Source organism: Belonocnema kinseyi, chromosome 9, assembly GCF_010883055.1.
Source record: "Belonocnema kinseyi isolate 2016_QV_RU_SX_M_011 chromosome 9, B_treatae_v1, whole genome shotgun sequence".
In the NCBI taxonomy this organism is placed as follows: domain Eukaryota; kingdom Metazoa; phylum Arthropoda; class Insecta; order Hymenoptera; family Cynipidae; genus Belonocnema; species Belonocnema kinseyi.
Genome location: NC_046665.1, coordinates 17,444,554 through 17,470,482, shown reverse-complemented (window position 1 = coordinate 17,470,482; position 25,929 = coordinate 17,444,554). Strand labels below are relative to the sequence as shown.

The 25,929-nt window shown below is 33.5% G+C and overlaps 2 protein-coding genes across 4 annotated transcripts in view; one reads left to right on the top strand and one right to left on the bottom strand.

Annotated features, from left to right (window-relative positions):
• The window catches only part of LOC117180360, a 352,021-nt gene extending 349,585 nt beyond the window's left edge, over positions 1 to 2,436 (top strand). The window contains exons 5-7 of the mRNA XM_033372818.1: positions 413 to 476; positions 559 to 728; positions 809 to 2,436. Of these exons, the coding sequence (XP_033228709.1) occupies positions 413 to 476; positions 559 to 728; positions 809 to 944 (370 nt within the window). The 3' untranslated portion in view covers positions 945 to 2,436. The remainder of the gene's footprint in view (positions 1 to 412; positions 477 to 558; positions 729 to 808) is intronic.
• A 57-nt stretch (positions 2,437 to 2,493) lies between these two features.
• LOC117180358 (ubiquitin-like-conjugating enzyme ATG3) overlaps positions 2,494 to 25,929 on the bottom strand; it is a 266,878-nt gene continuing 243,442 nt past the window's right edge. For 2 of the 3 annotated variants that reach the window (XM_033372815.1, XM_033372812.1), the window contains one exon: positions 2,494 to 2,913. In XM_033372815.1, the coding sequence (XP_033228706.1) occupies positions 2,751 to 2,913 (163 nt within the window). In that variant the 3' untranslated portion in view covers positions 2,494 to 2,750. The remainder of the gene's footprint in view (positions 2,914 to 25,929) is intronic. The other variant, XR_004468036.1, reaches the window with a different exon arrangement.

Here is a 25,929-nt window from a genome sequence, read left to right as displayed (position 1 = left end):
AATGGGCGGCTATTTTTCACTTTTGTTTTTTTGGAGAGTTTGTCTCGTTACATATTATCAAATATTCAACCTGCCCAATTAAGCTATTAAAAATTGCTGAAGGGATTCGAAACTTTTAATTTGCAAGTTGAAGTCTTCCAAATTAAACGATTTTAGTATAACGCTTTTAAACCTCAATAATACTTTTGAAAAATTTCCGAATTGAACAAGCTCGTTCAATTTCGTATACAATTTTATATTAAGTAACATTTCAAATAATTGGAGACTTTTCTATTAGGAAAAAGAATTGAACAAATTTCGGTTTAAAAAAGAAAACTGTCATTTCCAAACTTTTGTTTCTTCTGTATGGCCACCCAGATTCAGCGCTTCTGTTTAAATTATATAAATTATTAAAACAAAAAAAATTTTTTAGAGACAAAATTGAAGAGAAAATACTAAATTTTGAAGAAAAGCTCATCAATGCCTATAATGAATACGTAAGTAAACTCTTCCTCACTTCCATTTATTTTATATTAGTAAAAATATTTTTTTAAATGTGCATTCCATTTCACAAATCAGGAAACGAAATATCTAATCACCAGCACTAAAAAATATCATGACAAAACTGAAAACAAGGTCCAAGATCTACACAATGTCACGCAAGTCGAGGACAAGTGGCGTGGAAAAGCAAATGTTATTTTGGAAAATTTGAGCGGCGAAAATGTTTCCACATTGGTACATGATCTTATGTAAGTTCATTTATTATTGCATTTTTTCTTATATAAAAGAAAACTGTTACTAATATCTAATTTTACGCATCTTTATGTAGATTGATTGAGGACAGTGACGTACTTGTGGAATGTCAACTTCTTAAACGAATCGTTAAAGATAGAAAACTCAAATGGCAGCAGCACGAGGAAACTATTCACGAATTCTCGAAACAGACATCAAACTACAACTTTTAATCTTTTAATCTGTTTCTTTTCTTATAAATATTATAATAAGTTATTTGTTAAAAACTTTTTCAATGAAAATTGATGAAGATTATATTGAAATAAACTTTTGTTCTCCGTTATCAAAATTATGAATGTAGGGCAGGCTTGTCCAGAGAGGGAATTTCGACTCAAACACCACATGGTTTAGTCATAAGAATCGTCATAAAGACACGAAAAGCGATTTCGGACCCCCACCACGAACCTCCACTCGCTGCCGGAAAGGCTTTGTGGTTGTTCGTGGCGCGTGCCACGTGACGCACATTGCCGAATTCAGTACCGCAGATAAGTTTTGAAGTAGGTGCTTTAGGTTTAGGGCGACTAATTTGAAATGCAATATTTTTATTTTAATGCAACAATTTCAAAATATGAAGTTGAAAATCTTAAACTTTTAAGGAAATAGACTAATTATTAAGCAAAAGTTTTTATTATTAACAAATCAGACAATTTTTAACCACGAAAATCGAGTTTCTATCATAAATATGCATTTTCAACTCAAATGATGACCGTTGTACGAGAAAAGAAGATTAGTTCTTTAAATTCACCAAGATTTAAACAAAAATTGAATAGTCAAATTTAGAGAAAAATTGATTTAACAACTAACAAAACAATGCATTTTTCACCGATTTTCAATAAATTCGAATAATTCTACCCAAGTAGTTGAATTTTAAAATGGAAAATATGGATTATCTTACAAAAAAGGCGATTCCTCAAACATTTAAAACGCTTCAAATGTTCTGGATTTCAATTAAAAATCTTACACTTTCAAGAAAATAGATTAATTTTCGAGCAAACATTTGAATTATTAACAAATCATACGATTTCTTAACCAAGAAAATCGAGTTTCTACCAAGAATACAAATTTTCAACTCAAATGATGAACGTTTTACGAGAAAAGAAGATTGGTTTTTTAAATGCACCAATGTTTAAACAAAAATTGAATAGTCAAATTTAGAGACGAAAATTGATTTACCAACTAACAATTCATTTTTCACCGATTTTTAATTAATAAGAACATTTTGCACCCAAATAGTTGAATTTTAAAATGGAAAATATGGATTCTCTTACAAAAAATACCATGTACCATCCCTATTTCTAAGACTTATGCATTCTTCTACTGCTAATTTATTAATTAACTAAGTTCCAAATTACTTCATTTTTTTTAATTCAGTCGACCTAAGACACCTTCTGAGATACTATGTATCTACAGTACTGGATCCTCCCATCCATTTTAGAAACCGACCACATCCGAAGCTGAGCAGAAAGACTGGTGGTAGAACTCAAACACCTGTGGATTGAGTCGAAATCCCCTCTCTGGACAGGCCTGATGTAGAGTATAGAAAACTAAAGTAAGCATCTACATTTTTTTAAAATACATTTAGTTGTCCTGCACACTTGACAAACAAATATCCGTCCTCCATAAAAAAAACTGAGTATTGGCAATAAATCATACATTGGTCAAAAACTAAGGATCTAAATATTCCAAACGTAGGTCTTTAAAAAAATGTTTAAATCTTCAAAATCAAGTGCTAAAGAAATTTATAATACAGTAAGTTGGATACATCTTCGGCAATCTTTTGCGACACGCTCTCAATCGCAAGAATAATGAACTATTTTAAAGTGCTAGAAAATTATATAAAAGATTAATTAGCTAATAATCTTGTTTTAAAATTTAAAAGTTTTTTTTGAAATGCTACGCTTTAAAGTATAGCGCCTCCATGCTTTCTGATAACGGCCATAATTTAAAAGTGATTTCTTTGAGCATCGTGAACGTTTCTTTTAGCTGGAAGTTGGCAGCATGAAATTTTGCGTATAGTCGTATTCGATCGTAGGAATGACGGATTGGACGAACTTAAGAAATATTATAAGATACATGTGGACTCCGAGCTCTCGACCTCCTTCCATTACTGTCTCTATAATTTTCTTCATCACCTCTGCATGCCTAAAACAAAAATGTTGATATATTTACATTATTGCACATTTTACATTCTACAAAAATAAGAAAAAATATGTTCTTTACCTAATTTTATTTTAATTTAAAGTCAGGTTATTTTATAAACTAATCAATACTTTCAATCAACGAGTAAAAAAGAAAAAATAGATCCCCAAATATTCGTAAGGACTAGGGTTGTAAGCAAATAAAATAATAATTTTTCGAAGTAAGTAATGGTTGAGTTGCAGAAGCTCACATAACGCAAGTGTCTTCTGCCAAGCAGCCAAAAATGTTTATTTTATTTCTACTTTTTGACACTTATAAAACGATTTAGGCACCTTCCGCAAGAAAATTTCAAGAAGGTTCTGTTCTAAGAAAACGATAATTTACAATAAAATAATCAATGTTTCTGGTGCCTAAATCTCCTCGGCTCTCGACACCAGTCTAGCGACAGGAAAAAATCCTAACTTTGCCGAATTGTTTTGATAGTATGAAAAAAGTGATAGGATTTCTTTTTAGTGGGTTTATTTATCACATATGAAAGCATGGAAAAATTTGTTTTATCATTTTAATACAAAATGGCGGCGACAGCGCCCACCTTGAAAATCCTCATTTTTCGTCAAATTTTGTATAAATAGTGCAGTTTTTCAGAAATGAATCGATTTTTTGCCAAAAAAATTAGCACAAAATTGTTTTAAAAAAATTTTGCATTAAATCACAGAACAGCTACGTACTTCGACAGAGAATGTGATTTTGAAGCTACTGTTAAAATTTTTAATCGATCCATGCAACGGTGTTAAAGTAATACATCCTCTCAGTTTGAAAAAATTCTTTTCGAGAAAAATGCTTTTTAACTTTTATGAGCACTTAAATCCTTGAAACTTTTTTTACCTTGCAACCATTAGGTTGCATAACCTAATGGTTGGTATTTCTTCCATTTCAGTCAGATGTGACCTTTTGGCAAAGGGCCATGAATCGAATGTAAAATATATTTTTTACCTGTAAAAGATTAAAATCTGCATAAAATCCTTTCGGATTTTATATAAACCTTAACGTTAATAATTCACCTCTTTGTAATACCTAGATATGACTTTATCAACAAATAATAATTTTGAGAATTTTACTGTGTGGGTAGAGTTTCTGATTTTTGCATCCTGGAAAAGACCAACATGCATTTTCAGGCTCCAACCCTTAACGTTAACAATCAACCCCTTTGTACCATGTTAATGTGACTGTCAAAAAATAGTATTGTAATTTTGAGGATTTAAAGTATGGATAGATTCTGATTTTTAGGCTCCTGGAAAATACCAACTTGTATTTTCAGGCTCCAACCGTTAGTCACGAAATGAATACTCAACTAATTAGGACTCTTCCGAAGTTCATTTGGGCACATACGTTCATAAAGTTACTGCTAAGTTTTCATCTAGACAGAACACCGTGGTCAAATGAGTTTGTTAACGATTTTGATTACTTTTGTTAATTGAAGAAACCTCATTACAAGTCAATAAAATCATCTCTATGAGAACGTCGTTCAAGAGAATTTGTCTAAATTCAAGAGAATTCAGATCAATTCTAGAGAATTTTCCTGAATGCAAAAGAATTCAACATAATTAAAAAGAATGAAATATAATTCAAGAGGATTCTACGAAATTCAAGAAAATTCTAATAAATTCAAGAGAATTATACGTAACCCTATCGATAGAAATCTCAGAGTGTTCTCAAGCGAAATAGCCTGGCCTATTTGATCCTATAAGGACGGTCGATTTGAATGATTTAGCCTCAGAGATAGTCAGAGAGATTTGGATCCTTTTCAACGTCCTTTTAGTGGTCCTTTTAAGAGTGATGCGGTGGTAACATAATGTTCCTTTTTTATTCGTCACGTACCGGGCAGCTAGAGTTACTTACAGTAGTAGGCCGTCGCTAACCGGACTCTCCCTTTTTAATTTACGAGAAACGTTGTATTAATTCCAATTTTAAAAATTAAAAAAAAAAGATATCTGAAATCATCGAAACCCGTAGATTCCGAATTATTGTGTTTTAGGCTGTTAACTATGAAATTAAAAAAATTTATTCAATAATTTTAATCCGAAAGCTTAACAAAGGACCCTTGAGTGTCGGCTACTTTATTGAGATAGCCTCTCTGCCTGTTATTTATGATCGAATTCTTATTTCAATTTCAGCCTCTCTGCTTGTTATTTATGATCGAATTTTTATTTCAATTTCGGAAAGGAAAGGACATTTTAAATCCTTCAAAGCATTTGAACGAGCTACCTGGACCTTTAAATATATCTACCTGAATGCCTGCAGAGAATTTTTTAGAGCCTTGAGAATCTTTAATATATACTCTGAGATTTCTATCGGTAGGGAATTCAAGAAAATTCGGCTGATTTCAAGAAAATTCTGAATTTTCCAAATTATTTGTACCGAATTAAAGAGAATTCTGCTGAATGGAAAATAATTGAACATAATTCACGAGAATGCAACGTAAATCAAGAGAATTCTACTAAATTTAAGAAAATGTTACTGAATTCTCGAAATATTTACACAAAGTTCCAGAAAATTCTTCTAAGATCAAGCAAAAAATTCTACTAAATTAAAGAGAATTTAGCTGAGTAAAAGAAAAATCTGATGAACCGCTTTTTCTAGAGTAAGTGTATGCACTATTCTCTGGTAAGTGCACGTACCGCAGACCCTCCCACGCTAGGCGCATTATGTAATACTTGAACGGCCCTACATAATTTAAAATAATTCTACTAAATTCAAGAGAATGATAGAATATTTAAGAGAATTCTTCTAAACTCAAGAGAATTCTGATCTCCTTAAGGACATTCTCTTCGGTGACCACGTGATCAAACCAGTCCCCAGTTATGTACGTTTTTTTGGTGTTCACCATGTCCAAAAAATAATATATCGCTTTTAAAATTTGAAATTTAGGAAATGAGAAAATAAATTGCGTTTGTATATTAACTTTGAATAATAATTTTGGCTTAAGACGATCTGGGGACGCCGCAGCCTGCTTGATCCCTCGGCGACCTTTTTCTATTGTTCAGCGCTGGCCTGGATCTCAAAGCGCTATGGCTCTCAACCGACGCCTTCTGCATTATGTTACAGGAGTTATAAACAATTCTTGTGGCAAAATATATAAAATTTGAGATTTTTTAAAATTATAATTTCCTTTAATCGCCAGAACGGCTTCAGTTATTCCTTAAATTAATTAATATTTAAGAACATTTGATAAAATAAAACAATTAACATTTTTATAAACAAATTCTAAATTTTGTTAATAAAATCAATTTTAATATTTTGCTACAAGAATTGTTTGCAACAATGGTCATTATCAACTTTTCAATTAGTGTTGTTATCAGTTATTAAAGCGTAAAAAATTGTTCTGTACAAAATTTCAGTTTCTCCGTACTTTGAGTGACAAAATTATTACTTAAAAAATAGGTGAGATAAAACTTCGGAGCTCCATGCTCTTTAGAATTTAATTTACTTTTATTTAAAACAGAAAAATTCGAAATCGGACCAAAACTGAAGGCACTGGACATTTTTTAACGAAAAAAGTGAATTTCTTTCCACTGTGCGCGCCTTCGACTCAACCGCCATGATAGGGCGCAATAGAGTTCATACACTATATTCCGTTTAAATGTCCCCTGTAACATAAAGCAGAAGCCGCCAGTTGAGAGCCGTCCAGCTTCGAGAACGAGTCCAGCGCTGAACAATAGAAAAGGATTGCTGAGGGATCAAGAAGGCTGAGGCACAACCCCAGATCGTCTTAAAGCATAATTTAAAAAAAAATTATTCGAGAGAAAGTAAATATTCAAAATTATTTTCATTTTTTTTGTGCTCACTGTGTACACACGGATTGAGATTAGAGTTAAAATTTGAAAGATTAAATAAAAAGCACTAAAGAACGTTTGCATGTATCAATATGTTTATAATTTCAGAAAAAGTTTATTTATAAATTGATAAAATAGAATATTACCATTCGAGTTGCAGCACTTTGCAGATCATTTTTGATTTTTCGATTCGCGTATATTGAGCACTGACACAAATTTTGGACTAAATCTTTTAAACATTTACAAAAATTATTATAAGCCATAAAATTTGCACATTCGTCGCAAATCTACAAATAAGTATCTGCACACACGTAACCTATAATTATGTGAGTGCTCAATATACGCGAATCAAAAAATCTGAAATGCATCACACCAAAAATATCTGCAAAGTGCTATAACTTGAATAGTAATATCCTATTTGATCAATTTATAAATAAACTTTCTTTAAAATTAATAAACGTTCTTTAGTGATTTTTATTTAATATGTCAAATTTTAAACACGATATCTTCATCCGCGTGGACACAGTGAACACAAAAAAATGTTCATAACGGGGGACTAGTTTGATCACGTGGTCACCGAAGAGCATGCCCTTAAGAGAAATATACTGAATTTAACGGAATACTCCATAGTTCCAGAGAGTTTAACTAAATTCTCGAGACATTTATACAAAATTCCAGAAAGTTCTGCAAAGATAAAGCGAATCCTACTAAATTTATGGGAATTTTGCTGAAAGAAGAAAATTCTGCTGACTTCTCCTTCAAAGAATTCTTCTGAATTAAGGAGAATTTTAATACATTTAAGAGATATCTACTGAATTTAAGACAACTCTACCAAAATCGAGAGAATTTTACTGAATTCAGGAGAATTTGAACTAATTTGGTTGCATGTGGAAAGAATATTTTTTAATGTCTGTATCTCTTTGAAGTGTAAAGCTCACCAGAGAGTGACAACCTACTTTAAAAACCAATCGAAGGGAAATTATATGAACTGATTCAGGATTGAAAAATCCAAAAAGACAGAGTCTTCAAATGAAATTAGAAGTCTTATTTTAACAAGGAAATATTACAGAGAAAACATGCTGAATGGTTGCTTACAGATTTGAAAATAACTCTTAGCACTTTAAAAACAGATAGACGATCTTGGGAAGTTCTTAAGATAGTTCTAACCAGACCAAAAGAAGAAAGATGCAAGCTATCCAGGACTATACGCTTGAGATTGAGCAGGCTTTCTTTGGTAATCTAAGAGATTCTGCAAAACATAAATTAGTAAATAAAATAATTCAGCTCTTACAAGATACCGAGAAAACAGAGGATAGAACGAGTGCAATTCATTTGCAAGCGATGGAGTCGCTTGTCGCTGACGGTCGCCACCACTCTGGGCCGCTCTGGGAGACTGACGCGTTTTGGAAACGGTCCCAGGTCCCGCCCAGCCGCCGTATTAGAGGTTAGTTGTTCTATGGGGCGACAGGCCCCATTCATCAGTAGCAGTCACTATTTTGTAAATTGTGTTTGACTCAAAATGGGGAGGAATAAAACCTGCACGACTTACGATCGTGTTGAACTATTTAAGAATGCAGGATTATATGTGTGAGACAAGAAAAGTCAAATCTCGATGTGTGCGTTTTGCAACTGTGTATTTAACTCGCAAAGAAAAGTTTTGTTGAAAATCGTTTCAAATCGTCTTCCCACACAGAAGAGCGGATGACAAAAGAAGCCATCAATCAAAAACATAAACAGAAAAGGCGCACCATGTCCATCAGTGCAGCCATTCAACTCAATAACCATAAAGATGAACTGAACATGTCCTTGGTGAAAGCCTGTCTGAAAGAAAATATACCACTGCATAAATTATAGAATCTTGATTTTCGGAAACGGTTGGTTGAAACTTTCAAAGGTTAATCGTTAACCCACATAAATTCTTTTTAAAACCGCGCAGAACTTGCTTGTAAACTGTCACACTGTAAAACTCACAAAATGCAACTTCTTATAATTAGTGCCCAAGAGTGTGAGGGCATTTTATATTGTTTTGACTAATACTTTAAATCCATTTTCAAAAGTGGCGGTCACATTGTAAGTTCCTATTGACTGCAGAAGAAATATTTGCCTGAAATCAAAGAAGAATATAATCATGACATTAAGTTTATGTTGAAAGGAAAAGATATTGTAGTCATGTGTGATGAGACTACAGATATAAAAAGGTTAGCGGTGTTCATTATATAGCTTTCAAAATTCTTCCGAAAATGTCTACTAGTCCTATTCTTGTGATTGCATCTGTTGAAGCCCTGACTAGTTATTTTGGTTACACTACATCCAAATCCATGATCAAATTATGTGAGTTTTGAAGAAACCCACTAACCCTAATATAATCCATATCCATTGCTGAGATTAGAAATTAGATAAGGGGGCAAAAGATTACAGTAAGAAACTGACTAGACTTAATGAATGTGTGAGAAAATGCAAAAAACTCTTTAATAATACTAAAAAGCGGAGAAATAATTACAAGAAATTTCTTATGGATAAATACGACTTTACTAAGACAGAGGCTGCTACACTGTTTCCATTACTAATTATGTCCAGGTGGGGATCCTGGAAAAATTCTTTAGTCTATCTAAGCGATTATGTAGAAGATGTGACTGAGTATGCCAAAACCCTATGTGATGATGTACTAATGGCTCTGCTATAGTAGTATAATTTGTTTAAAGAGCAAAGTATTACTCTGCAGATTTATTTAAAAAATTTTTTTTTGTGTTCCCATCCTACGTTATGTTTCATTTAACATATTGAAGCTTGTTTATTTTCATTTTAAGTACATTTTTATTTTTATCTGGAAAAGAGGGCATATTAAGAGGATAAAACAGTTTTTTTTTGCGCATAATAAAAGCATATTTAAGTTTTTTTTTTTTGTGGACGTGAGGCCACAGCTCATAAAGCAGAAACTTTTATGTGCTATGACATCTGACGAAAACATCTTCATGGTCTCAATGGTGCCGAATAGGTTGGAATCAAAGTATAAAGAGATTTTAAAAAATCCTAAACCTGGATCTACAAAATTGCGTATAAAAGTAGCATTCCATTACGCAAAGGAACTCCTAATATTAATGAAATTATAGCGGATAAATGGAGATATAAGTCGACTTTTGCTCAATAAGGTTAAATTTTTTAATTTAGCTGTCAAATAAATCATAAGATACTTGCAACCATGTTGGATGGAAAATTATCTCAGAATCTAAGCAGCACGCCAAGTTCAGCAACTTAACACTTGCTTGAAGCGAACTTTTCAGATATGAATGATTTAACTAATATGATTTAGAAGAAGGTCGTTGAGGAGAACTTTTAGTTAGGGTTTTCGGCTCTTTATGCTAAGATACGCTGCACGACTTTGATTCTGCATATAGTTTATTCTTCGGGATTCTGTATATAATTTATTCTTCAGGTTTCTGCAAGTCGCAAGCATAAACGAAAGAGGAGTTTTCTAAAAAAAAGTTGGGTCTTGTATTAGATGTCCCTGGGCATGGAACAGGGAATTCAAATGACGGAAATACTGCATGGAGATTTTTCTAGAATCCTGAGTTAACCTTTAAAAATTCTTGGGATTTATTTGAGTTTGGTAGAACGATTTAGCACAATGTAGAACATTTTAATTTTGTGGTTTTCAAACTGTCCAGCTGTATGTGGAACTACACAACTGGTATTGCATGCCGTGATCACTGCATAAGATTCTCTTGAATGGCACAAAGATCATTGAATCGTTTTTGATTCATGTCCCTCTATTATCGGAAGAAGCTCAATAGGCAAGACGGCACATCTGAAAAAATTTTAGCACACATGTTTGTTGAAGAAAATCACAATATAATTTTGACAAAAGTAGAAGAAGAAAGAAAGATTTTTTTGTCTTTTAAGGCCCAAATGTGAATTTGTTTACACGACATCCTTCAGACTAATAATTTCACTGCTTTTCATAAGATGATCGATATCATTTCAAAAACCAGCTGATTTCCCTCATAAGATCACATATAGTTAAAACAGAATCCATAAAAATCAATCAAAACATAGAAAAAACAGAGTAAAACATATGGTTATAAAAATTCCTTAAATTACTAAATTTTTGGTGCGTGAGTTCTGTGCTAATAAGAAAACTGACGTGATCTATCTCCATCTCGGAAACTCAGTAAAATACATGCGCAAAAAATAAAAAATCGGCTCCCACCAATATCTGAATAATTTTATCCTGAATTTTTCCAATAAAAATCTAAAATGAATGCAGAATTGCGTTCAAAATATTGTATTGAACCTTGTTCTTTTATTTCACCTGACTTTGGGCCATGAGAATTATCAAGAAATTCAAACATATTTTTAAAATAAGTATAGATCAGGAAAAAGTATTCAAGAATTATATCAACAGCATTTAAAAATATGCCTTCGTTTTTAAAAGAAACATTAATATGGAGGATACTGATATTTTATTAGAAAAAAGTAAACGCTATTTATTATTTGTATATTTCTTCAAACTTGTACTCGGATGAACCCGGTTTTACATCATAGCAACGGACTCAGTCAAGTGTCTGATGAGATGAAGATGTTATAAGTTAACTTAATACGATTCCGAAAATGTTGTAGGTATACAATTACGAGCATGTTGTAGTTAGGAGCTAGCCCCTTACCGCTTCCATACTTAAACAGCGGCCGTTAGCGTTAGAGGTGACAACTGTCACTCCTGGATGTTTTTTTAGAGCTACCACCTGCCACCTCACAAGTTTTTAGTGGATTACTTCCTGATGACCGAGAATTTTTCTTACGATGCGGCAGGCGTTTAATAAAACCACGTGTCAGCTGCTGCCAAAACCCTACTGACTACAAAATGTTCAAGATGTTCAGTGCATCTTGTGTGCACATTGCTTGTGGCCGAAACCACAATAAGATGAACAGATGAATGATTCAAAGTTCCTTTGATGCTTACGAGCTTGAGTCGTGGCAACAGCGTCTATAGTGCCTAAATCTTTACTGCCTCGCGAGTTTTCACAACATCCTTTTTTTTCTCATGTAGGGATGCCATTCTCGTTGCATTGAGAATATACATCATCTACAATGATAGCTGTAACATATTCATAAATTTTTGGAAGAGAGGCTATCGGTCGAAATTCAGATGGATTTTGAGCGTCTGGTTTTTTAGAAAAAATATACGTAATACCCTGTGTGTCCAAATTGCATCTGTTCGTTTTCCCCTAAACACCCGACTATTAGTTAGTCATTTCTTCCAATTAAAGGACATCGGTGTCTTGCTGGTTATTTTGTTTTACACTCAGTTCATATTGGAACCTTCTTTCATTTTTTTGAAAGGTTCGATTTTGTTGCCTTCGTACACTACTTGTCTTGTACGGACGCAGTCTGGTAGTAAGAAAATCAAGTCTCTGCCGTTGGGAGTCTATAATTTCATACAATATTGATCGTGTTAATGTCTCGAGATGCCGAGGGTGGATAATTTTAGTAACATGGTTTACAAGCTTTCTGGTTCTATTTCTTTTTCCATATTGAGTTAATCGACCCAATTAGCACCTTATTTTCCTAACATCCATATCCAAACTGATCTTCCATGGTGGATCTCGATCCCTGGCAGGGACAAAGACTACATTTGTAGGCCTAGTTCATCGGCCCAACGTTATCATATGTGATGTTCATCTTAGAGAATGCCTTAGTATTGGTACTAAATATCTGGACTCTAGTAAAACATAACCAAAATTTCTTTTAAAGTGCTGTAATTTTTCTGGGATTTGGCTGTTCACATCATCGTTACTAACATATGGGTGTAGTTCTAGTGGATCCGATATTTGATTTTCCGCTTCAATCATGTCTTCGTTTTCCACACCTACCAAGGGGAGTTCATCAATAGGAAGCTGTTCTTCCACTTCCATGTTGATAGCAGCTATTTCAACAGCCGAAGGCAATCTGTTAAAAGATAGTGAGTGTTTTTGATCTGCCAAATTCTGCTCATTTATTTGTGTGGCTAGTTCTAGGTACTTAACTTAACATTTATGGTCATATGTTATGCCCATTTTAATCGCCTTTTTGGTTGCTGAACTACTGCTTCTGCCTCTGGTTGTAAAAGGCCATCCACCTCTGGAGGATGTGGTGGTGTTGGATCATCAACAGGTTGAGGAAGAACATTAATTGGCTCTGCTTGCCCGTGTGATGTGGCTTCCTCTAACTGATTCTCATTGCCGTCGTTTTTCCACGCCAACTTAATCTGTTGTTTAATCCCCATTACTCGGTCTTCTGTAATTTATAGATTAGTCCTGATGTCCTTTTCCTTAGCCCCCTGTATCGACCGTGTATGTGTATGTAGTAGTAGTAGTAGTTTTCTTACGATCCGGAGGGGAAATGTCGGTCAAACTAAGCCAACAAATGGCACCACAAAAAGTTGGTCTGTCTTTTTCATTGAATTGCATTAAGAAAAAGCAAAAATAATTAAAAACTTGATGCTATTTGCAAATAAACAAAAAATAATATATGAAAAAATAAGAGTAACTATTACTAATTATTTCCAAAAAAGAAAAAGTCATAAAGATATGTAGTTTAATATGAATAATATTTAATTTTGAGATACATTTTAAAAGCAGTTCGAACTTCATATTTCTATGATTTATTTTGCTGATATTATTGATTTTATTATTTGTTCTAGTTTAACAAAATTATTTATTCAAATTATTATTGTAGCTAATGAAAAAGTTAATAATATTTAAGTTCTCAATGGCAAAAATATTTAAAATATATACATGATCAGAAGAATTAATAAAAAATATATTACTTATATCCAATATAAATATAATAATAATTAGAATATGTAAGACTACAACTTGAGTTGCAAAGTAAAGAATCTTCGTACCTTTAAAATCTTAATAATTTCAACTTTTGAAGGAAACATTGTTAAAAAGTAGTAGTAATTGTAATTCAAATGTTTGAGGGAATCAAGTTTCAAATCAAATAATTTGAGGGAATCATTTGGTAACAAGTCAATGACACAAATGATAAAGGAGAAAATGGATTTAATATTATTTAATATAATGTGTATATTTATTTAAATTGAAGCAAACATCGTATATACATTTATACAGTTCAATATTCTATTTGTAGCTTAATCTTGAAAGCTTTTTTCTCGCTGCTTTCAACCCCTAATAATTTTATTTAAAATTTAAAGGAGCTTTTGAATTAAATATTTAATTATATTATTGCAAACCTTATTTCTGAAATAAACAGACTATTAAACAGCTATTAAAATCTATAAACAAACGTGCATTTTTTTTGCACTGGAAATATTTTAAGCTATTGGACGAATGACTGCTATCACAAAAATATTAGAAGAGTTAACAATAACCACTGTTATTAGCAATTCTTGTGACAACATATTTAAACTTAAGGTTTTATCAAATTTAAATTTTCTTTGATGGCCAAGTCGGTGGGTTATTGTCAAACGATTTTGTATTGAGTGAATCTTAGCATGCAGTGTTATGATTCATTTTCAATCTATTACGATTGAAAACCCGACATTTTCCGAGTGAAACTGCCAACATTGGAACATTTTTTATGTAAATTGTTTATAAACATGTGAATTGTTATATACCACTAAATATGATCAAAGATACATTGTTTAGGAATATCCGTAGCCATCGTACCGATTAAAGAAAATAAAAATTTTAATAAAACCTTAAATTTGAATATTTTGTCACGAGAATTATTTAAAACAACGGTTATTGTTAACTTCTCAAATATTTTTTTGACTAGCAGTTATTCGCCCAACAGCTTAAAATATTTCCAGTGTAAAAAAAATTCTATGCGAAAGGACCAAAATTTTGAATTTCTTTATCTAATGTATTTACAAAAATTTAAATTTATATATTTTATTAAATATTATTGAATATTTATTGTTTTAGGGAATACCTGAATTCCTCCTGGCGCTTGAAGGAAGTAATAATTTGAAAAATCTCAAATTATAATATTTTGCCGCAAGTATTGTTTATAACAATAGTTATTATAAACTTTTAAATTATTATTGTTATTAAATGGCATTCCTACATCAATGTGAAGCACTTTTAGCCCCAAAAATTTTACCGATAATAAGACTATTTGTTAATTTGTTTATCAAATTTGTTTGCAATAAATAAATTTGATAAACAAATTATTTGTATTTTACGATTCCCTAAACATTAATTTAAGACAATATAAACTTTTCCTGATCAGTTATCAAAGCGTAAAAAATTGTTATGTACACAATTTCAGTTTTTCCATGCTTAGAGTAGAAAAATTATTAATAAACAAATAGACAAGACAAAAGTTCGGAGCGTCAAGCTGAAAGAAAAAAGTGAATTTCCTCCTACTGCCCGTCATGAGTACGGTACGTTTGTTTATAGAGTTTAATAGTTTATAGTCTATTTATTTTAGATTGTATTAACATTGTATTAACTAATATTAAATGCACTTTCTCATTTATTAGTCTTTTCATTGACTTTTTACCAAATTTTACTCCAGATATGAATTTTTTGACGCGTTTTTAGCAACTAAAGTTTAAAAAGGTTATTAAAAATTTACATCTTCATAAAAATATAAAATAAAATTTAATAGAATGTTTTAACGAAAACAATTATTGATCTTTTTTTATGTTCCAAACTGACCAATTAGTTATTATTAGATGTTTGACTTTTCCACAATAATAATAAATTACATAAAAGTTTAATTTTAATTGATTTTAAATAGATTAAGTTGTTAGATTGTTTACTATAGGATTATGTAATTGAATGACTAGAATTTTTGTATAATAAAAGTTGTTATTTTTTATTTTTAATATCTTCATTATAATCAGGTATAAATACTTAATTTTTTCAAAGGTTTGCGACGGTGAGGAATGACTATCTGAATTTAATTTTCGAAATTATATATGCATATGTTTTATTTTTGTCTAAAATTTGTATAAAAGGCTAATATTGATTTAAATTTTAAGTAAAAAATTAAAAGATTTAAAAAATATAAAGTAAAAATTATCCGAATATTTCAATAAAAATAATTGCTTGATGGTTTATATGTTTTGAAAGGATTGATTCATTATTAATTGATTATATTAAAAAATAAGTTTCCCGGAATAATTTCAAAATATACAGTCGACGGTATTTATCTTGCCGCGGATGGGACCGTAGGGGAGTAATTTTTCTGAAAACGATGTTCCCCCACTCTAGAGTCAAATCTTGATGCGTGGTGTTTGATTCGAATTGTTTCGCACGCTACTTACGTTGCCGCGCGCGGATCAGTGTTTACAAACAGAGAATGTTCGATTTTCAGAATACATATTGTGGAAGTGATTATCTCACATTTGATTTAGAAATTCTTTTATAAACCTCATTAACAAAGCATATAATGACTTTTTCACTTTAAAATTGCCTTAAAAGACCTAAAGCATTGACGGCAACGCAAATAGCGAGCGGAACAATTCTCGGATGCCTATCCGTCGCGGTCGTGATGGGGGAAGAGCTCGAGCGAGATTTAGGGGAAGCGGCAAGGTAAATAGCGGCAAGGTATGTAGCGTCGACTGTATTTACTTTAAGGATATGTAATTGAATGTCAACTAAAATTTCTATACTAAAACTTTGTTTTGACTTTAAATAGCTTCATTATAATCAGTTATGATTATATAATTTTTTTAAATGCTTGCGCCTGTGTGAAATGAATATCTGGGTTCAAATTTCAAAGTTATATATTTATACATTCTAATTTTTTCTAAAATTTTGTATAAAAGTTAATTATTGATTTAAATTTCAAGTAGCGAAATAAAATTTTTTTTTAAGTGTAAAGCAAAAATCATCCGAATGTTTCAATTAAAATAATTGTTTGATGCTTAGTTTTATGTTTTGAAATGATTGATTAATTACACAGCCCCACAAAAAAAGTTGTCTGCAGGAGATATGTGCCTAAGCTACCCTTATGGATTTTGAGCCTCTAAATCTGAATATGGCCTCAAAATTTCTCCTACACGTCTCAGTTTTCCCCTAGATTCAAAAAGTATGGAAAACCCTAGGGATTTTCTCGTCACACAGGCCATACCAAAAATTTGTCTGCACGAGATAAGTGACTAGTCCACCCTTATGAATTTTGAGTCTCTGAATTCAAATATGGCCTTATAATTTCTCCTACACGTCGCAGTTTTCTCCCTAGATGCAAAAAGTAGGGAAAAGTTAAGGGATTTCTGGTCACACAGGCCATACAAAAATGTGTCTGCACGAGACAAGTGACTAGGCTATCCTTATGGATTTTGAGCCGCTGAATCCAAATTTGGCCGCAGAACTTCTCGTACACGTCGCAGTTTTCCCCTAGATGCATAAAATAGGCAAAAACCTAGGGATATTCTGGACGTTATTTTGATAATACCAGTATACGCAAAAATAGACAGATGGATGTTATATTTTGAAGTGCCGCACAGAAATTCTCTAGTGTGCCTTCTGTTACCCCTAGTTTGAGTGATTCTAGGAAAATTGAAGGTCTTTTTCATATTATATAAATTTGTACGGGAAAAAATAACAAAAATGGCATATCCTTTGCAGTTTCGCGTGCTAAATCTAAATATAAACCCTGAATTTTGCAGGTTTGTTCCATTTTCACTCTAGATACACAATGTAGGAAAAAGCCTAGAGAATTTTTGGTCACACAGTCCCACAGAAAAAAGTTGTTTGCACGGGACAAGTCTCTACAAGTCGTTGCACTTGAAAATATAATATGGATGTGCCTATTTTAGCGTATACGGGCATTATCAAAATAACGTGCAAGTTATCCCTAGGGTTTTCCTTATTTTCTGCATCTAGGAGGAAACTAAAACGCGTAAGATCAATTCTGAGGTCAGATTTGGATTCAGCGGCTCAAAATCCATAAGGATAGCCTAGTCAATTGTCTCGTGCAGACACACTTTTTGAATGGCCTGTGTGACCAGAAAATTCCTTGGCTTTTCCCTACTTTTTGCATCTAGGGGAAAACTGAGATAGGATAAATTCTGAAGCCATGTTTGTATACAGCAGCTCAAAATCCATAAGGTTAGCCTAGTCACTTTTTTCGTGCAGACAACTTTTTTTTGTGGTCCTGTGTTATTAATTGATTATATTACAAATTAAATTTCGTGGCATAATTTCCAAAGATTATTAGTAAATAAAAATACTAGAAAATAAAGTTTGGAATTGAAAAGAATAGAAAACAAAAGTAATTTGATTGTTTCAATGAAAATAATTATTTGATACATTTTTTTCACAATATTAATTTACATGAAGGTTAAATCTTCATTTTTTTAAATTGAGAACATAAATCGATAGACTAATTCAAGATTGTGTAATTGAATATTTGCTATATTTTGTATAATAAAAGTTTACTAATGTTTAAAATACATGTATTTGAATTATATTATGTGTGTGTATTTTTGTTATGTTGTGAAATTAGTTTCTGAATTCTGATTTCGAAATGTAAAAAATGTAAAATTATAAAATATAAAAACTATTTTAATTATTTAATGCCAATAATTATTTAATGCCTTTTATGTTATTAACAGATTAATTAATTATTGGATGATTAATTTTTTACAATATTAAATTAAATGAATATTAAATTTTTATTTTCCTTTGGATATTGGATATAAGTGCCTATTAAAATTATATAACTTTTGGAAATGTTTATCATGTTGTGAAATAAATATCTGAAGTGAATCTTCAAAATTATATGTACATGTATTAAAAAAATATATAAAGTAAAACTAATTTAATTCTTTCAAAGAAAATAATTGTTTGAGGCTTTTTATGTTATGGACCGCTTAATTCATTATCAGCTGATTAATTCTGTTCACAATATCAAAGTACATAAACTTTGAATGTAAATAGTTTTTAATTAAGTAACCTAAATTGATTACAGTAGAACGTCGCTTATCCGAGCTATTGTGAACCGGCCCCAACTTGGATAATCTGGAAATTCGGATAAAAACGGAATTTTAAATAAAAACACAGTCGCAGTGTAATAAACTGAAAGTATACTTAATTAAATATCCAATTTGTACAACTAAATGTTAACGCAGTTCTTAACGTAGATAGTATATAGATTATTAATCAATCAGAGCAAAGGTTTAGGAAGATCTGTTCTGGTTGGTTAAGACCAGTTCATATGTATGAATAATGCATAAGGCTCAGATAATACCAACTACACTTGCGCTATTATTATATAATTAATGTTAATAACAAGTCATCAATAAATATAAAATTAATAAATAATTAAAATTAACAATGATAATTAAACTAAAATTAATCAGAATTTAAAATTTTGTATGATTATTTGATAATTAGATGATTGTTTATCAATAGATAATTATTAATGATTATTAATTTAATCATATGTTCATTCATTCATAATTAATTGATAAATTAATAATTAAAATTAACAGTGATAATTAAAATGAAATTTAATAATTATTTATTTCTAATTTATTCAATCATACATTTATCGCATTGTGTCAGTCGAATTTTACACTTCGTAAGAGATTCTGCAGTTGCTCTTTGTCGCAAGTAATGCTATAAATACAGAAGATTTAGGTAATCTGGTTGTTGAGGACTTAGGGGAACCTCGAGCTTTAACAAAGGAGCAGGTCAAGTTGGCAAAGTGTAGCTGTTTCACTGTTGCCGCACAACTGCGTAGTCCGACTCAGAAATCTTCTTTCAAACAAAAACAAAAATAGGGCCTTTCTACTTTCATGTAGCCTACTATATTTTGTAGTCTAATCTAAAAAATTAAAAAATGTTTTTTTTTTTGGACCACCCTAATGGACATGCTCCCATTAAAGAGAGATACCGCGTAGTTTCCCCTAAGATACAAGACACAATGTATAAAGAAGCAGACATGTTGTTGGCGGAGGGAATAATAGCTGAATCCTATAGTGAATGGCTTTTGGCATCCCCGAGGCTCCCGCAACCTTCTAGCGGCTGATAGATCGAGTGATAACGGCAGAGATGAGATTGGGCGTATTCAGTTACCTTGACAATATTATGTTCGTTATCGAAACGTTTGACGAACACCTACCATGATTGGGAAGGGTCCTAGATAGAGTGGCTGAATCTAGTTCGACGATAAATCCCGACAAGACTGAGGTTTTGTTGCTCAGCAGTAAAGTATCTTCGATTTGTCGTTAACCATCCTGGTCTTTAAGTGGACCCAGGCAAGGTAGCACCCATTACCACCTACCTTGACCCAAAAACAGTCAAATGGTTGCGTAGATTTATGAGAACCTTTGACACGACCTTTCGAACCAATGTTAAGTGGCATCGGGGAGATGAGCAGCAAGAGGCCTTCGATCGTCTAAAAAGGGCATTGATGGGTGCGCTCATACTGGCGTATCCTTGTTTCAGGAATATTGCCGAAAATCCATTTAACCTAGAACTCTTCTCCCTGCGAAGCGAAACTATACGGTTACAGAGCGTGCATGTCTTGCCGTGGTGTGGGGAATCTGTAAATTTCGTGAGTATCTGGGGGGATTGTATTTTAGAGTTATCACTGACCACAGTAGTCTGTGATGGTTAAATAACCTAAGGAATCCGACCGGCAGACTCGCCTAGAATTCCAAGGTTACAATTACGATATCGTGCACCGTAAGGGAACGTTCACAAAACACGTGATCGATTTGGTGAGGTGGGAATCCTGAAAAGCCACATAAAGAGTACGTCAGGTGGAGGGTGACTAATGGTAGAGACCACGTGTTTTTATGATGCTTAAAATACGGATTCAAACGTTTATGAATATGTATTAAAAGTAATTTTAAGATAAGAATATATCACATATTAAACAATGTATACATTTTAATAAAAATAAGAATGTTTCACGTCATTCTAATATGTGTATTGAAAAATTATAAATGGTATTAAAAACACTTAGCTTTATGAGGGTGGAGAGTAAATTTTGGAAAAATACTACAGTAGACAACATTGGGTGGGGGGGGGGCTTCGAAATTCATTGACAAATTAACTACGTGTTTTGTGTCTTTAACGCGTTGTCTACGTTGACGGAGGACAAAGAGGCTCCGATGGCAAGCGCGAATCAGACGCAGGATTCCTGGTACCTGCGACGTTTGCAGGCAGCGCAAGATCGACCAAAGATCTTCCCTGATTGGAAGATGGAAAACGGAATGTTATACTGCCACAAACCGAATTCGGTCACGGACAGGTGATTGAAGGATCTTGAGGCTTGGAAATTGGTCTTGCCGTTGGAAATAAGACTCAGGGTTTTGCATGAAGCTCACGTTGAACCACAAGCTGGTCACCTTGGCAGCGAAAATACCTACCAAAGGACAGAAGTATATTGTTGTGTTTCAAGACCTCTTCATAAAGTTGATCGAATGCATCCCGATTCGTACAGCAAACGGTTACACAATAAGAGGGGCCTTCGAGGACTTGGTCGTGTCTCGTTGGGGGCACCAGAAGTGGTTCATTCCTCGGGAATGGGACCTCAACCTACCCGAATTCTGATTTGCCTACATCTCTGCGCTGCATGGTACACTGAAAGTCTCTGCCGCGTTTCTGAATTTTGGACAGAACCCTCAGCCATATAGATCAATGCGCCGGGACCTACAAAGGGGCAATCAGCACGTGAAACCGCAGCCCGAATAATGGTTACAGAGAACGAAACGGCTGGATGATTTACGTGACCTGGTTTGTCGAAGTCTCGACAAAGCATACGAAACACAGAAAAAATATTACAGTGCCAACACGAGGGATAGAAACTTCAGAGTAGGTGAATTGGTACTCAGACAACACCGTAGGCTATCGAAGAAAATTAATAGCGTTTCGGGAAAGCTATTCCCAAAGTTCGAGGTCCCGTTCAAGATTAAACGTCAGTTTTCACCCGTGGTTTTTACTTTCGTTGACCTGAACGGAAGGTTTGTCGGGAAAGGCCACATAAAGAATCTTAAAAAATACTACCGAAATAATTGAAACTACGGCGATAATTGAAAACTCAGACTATAGCCGCGAACGTTCTAATTTTTTTTTGTCTAGATGTCCAGAAATATCGATACAAGGGGAAGAGTCTCCCCACCACAGGGTATCAGCGGGCTTCCGAAATTCCCCGTGAGGACGCCCCGCTATAGGGAGAAGACCGAGGTGTCGTCCTCGGATCCTAACACCCGCTACACTGCCAAGGACAGCAACCACAGCTGCTTTGTGTCGGGCCCACCAGACCCCGTGAAAATTCTGCCATTTATTAGGCCAAATAGGTCATTTTATTTCGAGACGGATAGGGAGTTTAAAGATAGAGAGGGCTGGCTCAGGGATGGGAGCTCCCAGTTGGTACACTATTCGGGCCCTATCCCCTGTCTTTGTTGGAAACGCCAGGACACGGCGCACAAAGCAGGCCAGCGTCTGGAAAAAAAAGGTTCTGGTATTGTTGCGATGAGCCCGACCGAACACCTTATCTGGAAGCAATACTTGATAGACGCCCAATAACAAGTAAAACATCAACAAAAAAACGAGGGAAAAGAAATACCGACTCCAATCGTTCCTTACCGTCACAAACCTCTGTAAAGGTCCAAAGAAACCTTTCCTTTCCTAGTCTCAGGATTAAGAAATGTAATGTTTATAATTGTATAACGCCTAGCGAATAAGGAGGGGGGTATGTCGAAGTATCATTATCTGTGTTAAGAATAATAGAAAAAGTATTACGAAGGGGTAGGTGTCAGAAGTTCCTAAAAAATGTATCACGTATTTTCTGAATGGCCTCTAATATTGATAATTCAAATAATAATTAATAATCTAACTTCATAGGAAATAGTTTAAGGAATTGAACGAATAGCTACTAATATAGAATATATTATATTTGAAGATCATCCTCTAATTATTATTATATAAAATCCTTATCTAAAAAAAAATAATTTGCATAATATAGATTAAAACAATAAAGAGCAAATAACATAACACACTACAGCAATTGTTCAAGCATAATTATATGTGAGTCTCCTTCGTTTCAATGTTACTTAGGTGAGTGTAAAAAATGTCCAGGAGTAGATAAATTAACTAACACTTTATTGACGAGTTTCGATACCAATGAAATGGAAAATATCACGTATAAGTATTGGATATCGAAACCAAGAAGTAGTTTGGAAACTTTAATTAAGCCAATAGATGAATTTGTTGAAGTTTTTTGTAAAGAGTTGAAAACTCTTCTACCCCGCTCATTCATCTCTAACGAACAAGCTAAATCTTTGAAAGCATTGAAAAAATCATTAAAACCAAATGAAATTATTATTTGTGATTTTGCTGAACACAGAACTCTAGTGATTATTTCAGATTGTAATAAGCTTGATGCCTTCGCTGTTCATGTTTTCATCGGAATAATTACTGATTTTGTGAAAAGTTTTTCTGAAAGTGTTGACAAGAATTATTATTTCTCGGATAGGGCTCCTCAATAATTTAAAAACTACAAAAACTTTGTAAATTTATATTATCATGCAACTTATTTTGGCATACCTGCCGAATGGCATTTTTTGCGACTGCCAATGGCAAAGGTCCGTGTGACGGTATTGGTGGCACTACCTATCAAACGACAAGCAGGGAAAGGAAGTCTCCAACTAGCGGTTGATGACCAAATAAAGACACCTTACGAACTGTTCGATTGGGCTCCTGCATATCGAAGCACAATTTTAAGAAAGTGTATTTATACCAAATTGAAAATTTTCTATTTTGCTTTTTCACCAACACATATATATATATATTGAAAGTCAAGAAAATTTCAATTCCAAATGTGCAGAATTGGAGAAATATAAAATGTAGATCCAGGAAAAAAGAATAAAAAAAAAAGACCAAAAAGACTAATTTTCAAGAAATATTCATATCCGAATCACAGCCAAAAACAGGTATTTTCGATAAAACAGTTGAATTTTCAACAATATAGATAGATTTTCACTTGAGATGAAAATGTCAAGCATCCGGCACTATTTATACATCAAGCGAAAATATATTTAACATTGTTTTACCCTCGCCGTAGGCGAATATATTTATCTGTATTACCGAAACTGAGTTTATACTATAACACTTTCTGATATTCTCGAACTTTTTTATCGGCACTTGACCAATTATAAGTGATTTCGATCGGTTTTTTCTGTAGAATCTGAATCCGGAGATGGAAGTAGAGAATTGGCTCTAGCTTTTGAGAAGAGCGGGGTGAAATGTCCCAAAAACAGTGTTTTCTGCCTTTTTAAGGACGTGTGAAAAGGTACCGCAAGCTAATAGAACCTTCTAATAGGGATGGAATGGAAGCTTAATTATTGCGTTTTTAAGTAAATAACAAAAAACAAGGTGTAATGACGTTAAAATGGGTTGGAACAAACTTCGTTCATGTGCGCGCACCAATGAGCGCCAAGGTGGAAGCGTTTTTGAGGACGTGTGAAAATGTTACGCGAGCCAATAGAACCTTCTAAGAGGGATGAAATGGAAGGTTGGTTCTTGCCCTTTCAAAGTAAATAACAAAATAACCTTGACGCATATTGATGCCCACACATGTAAAGAGTCTGTTTCCGACCATTTCAAGGTCATGACACCTAGTTTTTTGTTTTTTGCTCCGAAAGGAAAAAAAGCAAGCTTTCATTTCATCCATCTTAGAAGGTTCTATTGGCTCGTGTTACATTTTTACAAATCCTCAAACATGGCCAAAAACACGTTTTTTTGGGACTTTTGATCCCACTTTTCTCGAAAACCATGCCAAAATCCATGTCGGACAGTGTAATTAGTCTTTGTGCACAGCCTACTGAGGTTTATTTTATAACTAAGTTCGAGGAATAAAATTTTTCTTTATCTACTAAAGGAACTATATATCAAAGGGCTAAACGCTAAAACCTCCATCCAAATTCGAAAATATCAAAACTAAAGCTTGCAGAAACTTAAGTAGATGCATTAAAAAGATTAGTACAAGCAAAGTCAGAAAACAAATACTTTCTATAATGCCAGCTGGCCAGGAATACTTAAAACTGTATACTTTTAAAGAATTGGTAGCTGAAAATTAATGAATTTTATAGCAAGAAAACTCACTCATGTATGTATTGACCATAAGTCCAGCACTTATGATCATATCCACAACTCTCTCTCTAACCTTTGAATATGCTCTTCAAGGGTTTCGCTCACTACTATTATGTCATCCATTTAGGCGAAGGCATGGGACTCAAATTTCGGTGTCATCAGTCGGTCCAGCAAACGCTGAAACGGTGCCGGAGCTCCCGAAAAGCCGAAAGCCATTCGGTTATAATGATAAAGTCCCTTAACTGGGACAGGAAAAGCAGTGAACTCTTTGCACTCCTCTGACAGAAGAATCTGATAAAATGCCGGACTAAGGTAAATCTTAGAAATGTATCGTGCGGAAGAAAGCAAATCTAAAATAGCGCTAATGTTTCTCATTGGGTACGCGTATTTCTTTGCTACCGCATTCAATTTCCTGAAACCGATGCAAAGTCTATAATTGGTGTCAAACTTTCTGACCATTACTACAGGGTTACACCATTCCCTCTTACTTGGACTAATAATTCCCTCATCTTCGATCCTTTGGGTGGATTTTCGTAGGGATTCTTCAAACTTGGGAGAATAACGCCGATAAGCTTGTCTAAAAGGGGAATGTCCCTGGATATCTATGTGGTGGTTCACCATGTGTGTGACAGGGAGCTTGGCTGGCATAGGAAGAATTTTCCTTTTAAGAAAATCGTCTAAGTATTTAGCCTCTGAAGGCTTCAATTCTTTTATGCCAACACAAGCTTGCACGACTTTTAATGATTCTGATATACTGAAATGTGGTATTTGCATTCCCTTTTACGGGTTTGAGGGCCTCCGCTCCCTGTACATATATTTACAATTCCATCCTTAGTCTAACTTAACTACTACTTATATGCTACTCTTTCGCATTACGTAGAATAAACAATAGTAACAGTAGTGATATTAATTCCTAAAATGAGCGAGCTTCCAGGGCTTCCGTTTCCTCTTACCATAAAAAAATGCATTTTCCACGATACTGAAAACAATTTTTGTTTTTTACTGTCCCTTTTCAGGATCACACTTTTGGCTCTGCCCTACTCCCTTGCTTTCACTTACTTCATCCAATTTCTTCATCCACATCACTCCCTGTCCACTACCATCCAAGATCCATCTTACACACTCAT